Source organism: Alternaria atra (genome assembly GCF_907166805.1).
Source record: "Alternaria atra isolate CS162 genome assembly, contig: 23, whole genome shotgun sequence".
Lineage (NCBI taxonomy): Eukaryota > Fungi > Ascomycota > Dothideomycetes > Pleosporales > Pleosporaceae > Alternaria > Alternaria atra.
The window spans coordinates 3,119,526-3,126,380 of record NW_025091321.1 but is presented as its reverse complement, the minus strand read 5'-3'; the positions used below and the strand labels follow the sequence as shown (position 1 = coordinate 3,126,380).

The window sequence follows — 6,855 nt, the reverse complement described above, 5'->3', positions numbered from 1 at the left end:
ACTATCTACCAAAGTTCATTGGTGGTGTTCGTGACTTCGGCCCTGTATGTGTGCAGTTAGCTGACCGGTGAGCGCACGCAGAAATTCCATCGCGAACGCACTTGACTACGAGTAATCTGTGGATACAAAGTTCAAACAAAAGCATTGAATCTTTTACATTTTCCGTAATTGCTCCAACGCCATGCGAATGCAAGTCATGTAGAAGCAAAAGAAAGATTATCATCTAGCTCCACAGCCTCAGTGTTCCATCCGCACCAGCCGATACACACCATGGCTCTCTGGGATGCCAGTCGAGACCCATAACACCCAACCTGCTCTTGACCTTGTGTCCTTTCAATACCTTCAAGGGAACAATAGTTGCGTTCTCCATCAGGTCTCCTACAACCTTTCCGTGGAAAATCTGGATGGTGCCGTCGTCGGAGGTATCGGCGAAGAGAGGTAGACCGCCTTGATGGAAACGTACTGCACGGATAGCCTCCTTGTGGAAACGAAGAGTCTTGTAGGGTTTGTTGGAGAGGTCGAGATCGTGCCAGAGGAGACGCTGGATGGAAAGTTAGTGTATGTCTTATAAGAGGTCTAGCATTTTCAGAATTCACCTTGTCGTATGTTCCGACGATGATGTTATCACCACCGGGATGCACATCAATAGACGAGATCCACTTGGCACCTGGTTGCAAGATCTTAACAAGTTCTTGCTTCGCGAGATCGTAGCTGCGGATGGTGTTGCGGGTAGCGACGAAGAAGATGGCCTTGGAGGGGTGGAATTGTGCTGTTTGTGCGATACCCTTGAGGCGACGGAAGGGGAGTTGAGTGAGATGTTTCGAGACGGTATGGATGGCCACTGCTGTGCTTTGACCGCGAGGCGAGACTGTGGCAAAGTAATCTCCTCTTCGGTGCCAGTTGACAATCTTGACAGCTGATCGGACTTCAACTTGAACGAGAACGCCCTTGTTCTCAAGACGAGCTCCTGGACGGCTCCACTTGCCCGGTGCTTGTTTAGGTGCCTCGCCGTCTGTCGATTTAGGCTTTGACGTTGCGTAACCCCAACCTGCGTCGAGAACCTCGCGACTAGCTTGCTCTATGTCCGGTGAAAGAAGCGTGAAAGGTACGATCAGGTAGACGTTCTCGCCGCAAGCGGCAGCAACGACGGCCGCATCCTTGGTAGGCCTCCATTGTACGGCGTCCACAGCTTCTTCATCTGACAGCTTTGCATTCCAGACTTGGCGACCGGTCAAAATCTCCCAGATCCTCACGTAGCCATCGTCACCTCCGCTCGCAACAAAGATACCGTTTGGATCGATTGACACGCAGCGGACGCGTCCTTCTTGTCCGCGGAAAATTGCAGCACAAGTGGTTGGGAAGGGCTTCAGCTCTTCAGGATTTGGTAGCTTAGGTAGCAGTGATTCAGGGTCGATGTTGAGTCGGTTCCTTCGAATACGAGGAGCCAAGTAGAGATCCAAGCTTCGCTCAAATCGTTCCTTGACGAATGTCTCGTATCCAGGAACCTTGCGCAATGCATCGTAGTTTTTGGGCAAAAAGTCCTTCTCTCGGTCCTCTTCGTCTTGTTCCAACCACGCCTGTTCCTCAGCCTTATCCGGCAGATACTCGGGCGGTGGGTGATAACTCGCTTCGTAGCCAGGCGGTGGCAGCTTAGGGGCGGGAATGTGCATTGAGTTGTCTGGTCGTGGCTTCTCGTCCGCCCATACGTCGAAGGTGAAAACATCCTGCTCTTCTTCCTGCTCCTCAGGTGCCTTGTATGGCTGGATTCTGCCTTCTCTAATTGCCTTGACGAGTTTCATGACGCGCTTCGCCTCGTGCTTGGAGGGAATGAAACGTCGCTTGGGCTCTGGTGCAGCGCTCAGCGGCATAATCTCCTGCTTGCCAGAAAAGTAGGCAACCATCTCTGGGTATGGGTCATATCCGTCCTCAACGACCTCATTCCTTGTGAGCTTCTTGAGTACCTGTAGCTCCTCCTCTGACAGATTCAGCGGCTTTCCTGTCTGAGGATCCGTCAAACCTGTCCAGCCCTTCGGTATGTCGATACTGTCTAACAGCGCATCCAGTGCCTCTCCCTTCGCCGGGCGCATGATCTTCTTGCCGTTGATATCGTAGCCAATATGCGGGTATTCATCGTAGTACTTGAGGTCGATGTTTCCGATCGTGTTCGTAGCTTCGACGTCAGAGTCGTCTGACTCGTAAATTGGGTCGATTTCTTTGTAGATGTAGCGAGTGTTGCCGTGCGCATCGGTAGTGACAGTGTAGTTGGGCTTGAGGTCTTCATCGTCGTCCAGTTCGCCTGTTGCGCCACCGTTCACGTCCAGATCCATTTCGTGCGTCGGTACTCCATTCTTCTTGCGCAACGGAACATCTGAGGTATTCAAATTGCGCATTTCCTCACGGATCTGCTCTGCGTCACTATCTTCATCATCCTCCTCTTCATCTTCATCTGAAAGGCCCTCAATCACACTGCTGGCATCGGTATCGGCATCTCCATCTTGGCTGTCGTCCGAGTCGTCCTCGGAATGCGACAAGATGCCATCGAGCAGTCCTTCTCCCAATTCGTCCTCGGAGTCACTTGGCTCAGGCGCCGGGCGCGTCACTACCTTTCTCTTGCGGGGGTTGACAGACATATTTGGTGTTTGATGTTCACTTGTCACGTTCACCTCGACCTGTCGCAACTTCCCAAAAATTATCGCTAGCGTCCAAGATTTCGGTTTTAGCGCGTCGCACGTGCCAGGCTACCATCAGCCAAGGAAACATGGTCGGGGACCCTATTCGTTACAACTTTCAAACTCCGCAACTCACTTATACCCCACGCAATTGCAACCGCCTGCATCTGCTACTTGAGGACGCCACATCAAAACTGATTGCAGCAGTAATTCCACCGACTCAAGATGGCGACGCGCCACACTGATTACGATCGTAGACGCCATTCCCCACGCCGAGACCGTGACCGCGACCGTGGAGATCGTGGAGACCGCTATGGCGAGGGACGCTTCAGAGACGACCGTGACCGCCGGGACCGCCGCGATGACCGGAGAGAGCCAGATCGGAGGGAGCGCGATCGCGACACCTACCGTCGGCGCTCGCGTTCCCCGCCTCGCCGCCGCGACCGATCACGAGACCGAGGAGACCGTGGCGACCGTGGTGTAGACCGCGGAGACAGCTACAGGCGCGATCGCGACGGTGACAGAGATAGGCGTCGCCGCTCTACTTCCCGTCGACCTGGTTCCCGTTCCTCTGCTACACCTGCACCTGGATCCGATAGCTACAGGCGCGATGACAGGCGCGATCGGGTAGAGCTCGCCTCGCGCGATGAGAGGAAGAAAGACCCAGAAATACAAGTCAAGGATAAGCTTGCTGACCGCGCTGCGAAGCTGGCCGAGTGGAAGAAGCTCAACGCTGAGCGCCTGGGCAAGGAGAAGACCGAGACGCCTGGCTCTGGTACTTCACCGGCTGTCACTGCGCCTGCAACCCCCTCAGTCGCTGTGACGCCCTCAGCAGCCCCAGCAGCTGAGGCCAAGCTTGATACCGTTAAGACAAAAGCTGTTCCACAGAAGAGCGCTACTGAGAAAGTCAAGCAGAAGCTGCCCGAGAAGTCGACCTTCAAATTGGATGCTTCCGCCGCAGCACGTCCACTAGACATGGCCAAGCCTGCGGGCAAGACCGTTACCGCTTCCAGTACGTTCCTCTCTAGCTTCTCTTCTCTGAACCACAAGCTTACACCTGCAGAACCTCCCGTCGTCAAGGCCAATGGCAACATTGGTTCTTTTGGTCTCAAGACCAAGACTGCTGCTGAGACCGAGGAGGAGACCTCCAGAAAGGCTCTGCTCGACGAGGAAGGCCCTACCAAGAAGCGAAAGCTCCAGGCTCTCCCCGAATTCACCACCAACGACGAACCTGAGCCCGAGGCCGACGACGCTGAAGACGACGCCGCAATGAGCGACATTGGTAGTGACGACGAAGAGAACAACGCGGAGCTCCAGGCTCGCCTTGAGAAGCGCCGCGCAGAGATTGCCAACGAGAACCAAGAGGACGCTACCATGGGAGAAGCATCTGCTGTCGAAGCCCCTGCCGACGACAAGATGGAAGTTGACGAAAATGCAGGCGCCGAAGAAGATGAAATCGATCCTCTCGATGCCTTCATGGCTGATCTTTCCGAGCCGCAACCAAGCCGCGGAGCTCCTTCGGGTCAAGCCATGTTTGCTGACGAGCTTGAGCCTGTCGAGACATCTGTCGAGGCTGAGGACCTCCTCGCCCTTCGTGCTGCAAAGAAGAAGAAGAAGGAGGTACCTACCGTCAACCACGATAAAGTTGAGTACGAGCCATTCAGGAAAAACTTCTACACTGAACCGTCCGAAGTTGCACAGATGACACCTGAGGAAGTCGCTGATCTGCGCCACGAACTTGATGGTATCAAGGTTAAGCCAGATGATGTACCCCGTCCCGTCACTAAGTGGGCCCAAATGGGCTTGTTACAGGCTACCATGGATGTCTTCACTAAGATCGGCTACGAGAGGCCCACGGGTATCCAGTCACAAGGAGTGCCTACAATTCTCTCTGGCAGGGATCTTATTGGAGTAGCCAAGACCGGTTCCGGAAAGACACTCGCCTTCGGTATTCCTATGATTCGTCATGTCCTTGATCAACGCCCTCTGAAACCAACTGATGGACCTATCGGACTGATCCTCGCTCCAACTCGAGAGCTAGCATTGCAGATCGTCAATGAGCTTAAACCATTCCTTGCCGCATCTGGTGTCACGATCAAGTGTGCTTATGGTGGTCAACCCATCTCTGACCAGATTGCTATGATCAAGCGTGGAGGCATCCATATCCTATGTGCAACTCCAGGCAGAATGATTGATCTGACAAACGTCAACCAAGGCAGAGTGCTTTCTTTTCGACGCATTACTTACGTCGTCCTTGATGAAGCTGATCGTATGTTCGATATGGGCTTCGAGCCTCAAGTCATGAAGATCCTTGCCAATGTACGCCCCGATCGTCAAACTGTCCTCTTCTCAGCAACTATGCCAAAGAACATGCAGTCTTTAGCTCGTAAAGCGCTGCACGATCCGGCCGAGATCACCATTGGTGGCAAGAGCAAGGTAGCTCCGGAGATCACTCAGATCATCTCTGTTGTCCCTAATAGTTATGAGAAGAAGATCAACAAGACCTTGTTGTATCTTGGCCAGTTATTCTCTGAAGATGAGAATGCGCAAGTATTGATCTTCACTGAGCGACAAGAGACAGCTGAAGACCTCTTGTCCAAGCTCTACAAGTCTAAGTATTTCTCTGTCAACACGATTCACGGAGCTAAAGATCAGACTGATCGTAACGAAGCGATCAACGATTTCAAGCAAGGTGTTCTTTCAATTCTCATTGCCACATCCGTAGCAGCCCGTGGTCTTGATGTACCCGGACTGGCTATGGTCTTGAACTTCGATTCACCTACCCATTTGGAAGATTACGTTCACCGCTGCGGACGTACCGGCCGTGCTGGCAACAAGGGTACAGCTATTACACTCATTGAGAACCCTGGACAAGAGCGCTTCGCTCTTCACATCGTCAAGGCACTCAAGGAGAGCGGTACAGAAGTGCCCCCAGAGCTTCAGGAGATGGCTAACACATTCCACGAGAAGGCCAAGGCAGGTACGGAGAAGTACTATGGCGGTTTCGGTGGTAAGGGCCTTGACAAGCTTGACGCAGCACGTGCTCTTGAGAAGAAGCGCGAGAAGCGTCAACTCAAGTTGGAAGGTGTTGAAGAGAGCGAAGACGAGGAGGAGATCGCGCCGATCATCAAGAAGCCTGAAGTCGCTGGTCCAGGTGTCGTTAAGGCCGCTGACCCAGCTGCAGCTGACGCCGAGGATCAACCACATTGGATGAAGCTACTGAATAGTAAGATTGTGGTTAGCAAGACCGAACGCCCCGATGCTGCTGCCTCTGGCAAGCCGATGACTGCGCGCGAGCGAGCAATGGCCGCTGCTTCCAAGGTTGACGGAAGATTGAGCAAGAAGGGTATGATCCACGCAGGTCAGCCCATCGACAACAAGGGCCCAGATGCTGGTCTTTACCACTCGACCATCGAGATCAACGACTTTCCCCAGAAAGCTCGATGGGCCGTTACCAACCGCACCAACGTCGCCAAGATTTTGGAACAGACTGGCGTTTCCATTACGACCAAGGGCAACTTCTACCCGGCTGGTAAGCAGCCTGGTGAGACTGATCTGCCCAAGCTATACATTCTCGTTGAGGGCGATACCGAGAACATCGTCACGCAGGCTATGATGGAGCTCACTCGTCTTCTGCGCGAGGGAACCATTGCAGCTGAGGACGCCTCTGCGACTCGTGGACCAACTGGTAAGTACTATCCTGTACAAACTGCAAATAATACAAATACTAACTTTATACACATAGGCAGATACAGCGTCGTCTGAGAGACTCCACAAAGGTAAGGTACACTTGATTCAAGCTTTTTTTTCATTTCAGCGTTGTTTTCTTTTCCATGGCGTCAGTTCACTGCATTGGGAGGAACGATCCACTGGTTGGATGGGAAAGGCATGGGACGGAGTTGAAGGTTTCGACAGAACTACGCTCGAAGGGGTTGTATCGGCTTCATGCCTCTCGGGTGTATTAAAACGTAAGCACTCATGTGGTACTCTTTTCAATGTTTTCGTTGATTTACACAACCCGTCGCAGGTGTCTTCTCGGTTGCTAAGCTCTACCGCGCAACAACATCGAGGTGTCAAACCGGCGACGACATCACTGTACATTAAAGCGCTCGGCCACATGGTTCGCCGGTATGCCAGGAGGAGGGAAGATGAGTCTCGATTTCAGGAGGCGCGATATTGTGTAGAG

The 6,855-nt window shown here is 53.1% G+C and overlaps 2 protein-coding genes across 2 annotated transcripts; one reads left to right on the top strand and one right to left on the bottom strand.

The window, feature by feature from the left end:
- Window positions 1-223: 223 nt before the first annotated feature.
- Window positions 224-2,630, bottom strand: ALTATR162_LOCUS4590 (uncharacterized protein; the record flags this gene model as incomplete). Its single annotated transcript, XM_043312205.1, has 2 exons — window positions 224-541; window positions 597-2,630. 2 exons carry the CDS (start codon window positions 2,628-2,630, stop codon window positions 224-226), a joined length of 2,352 nt encoding a protein of 783 aa, XP_043168140.1.
- Window positions 2,631-2,894: 264 nt separating this feature from the next.
- On the top strand, window positions 2,895-6,434 carry ALTATR162_LOCUS4589 (uncharacterized protein; the record flags this gene model as incomplete). The annotated part of the gene is made up of 3 exons (XM_043312204.1): window positions 2,895-3,681; window positions 3,733-6,357; window positions 6,415-6,434. 3 exons carry the CDS (start codon window positions 2,895-2,897, stop codon window positions 6,432-6,434), a joined length of 3,432 nt encoding a protein of 1,143 aa, XP_043168139.1.
- Window positions 6,435-6,855: the final 421 nt, after the last annotated feature.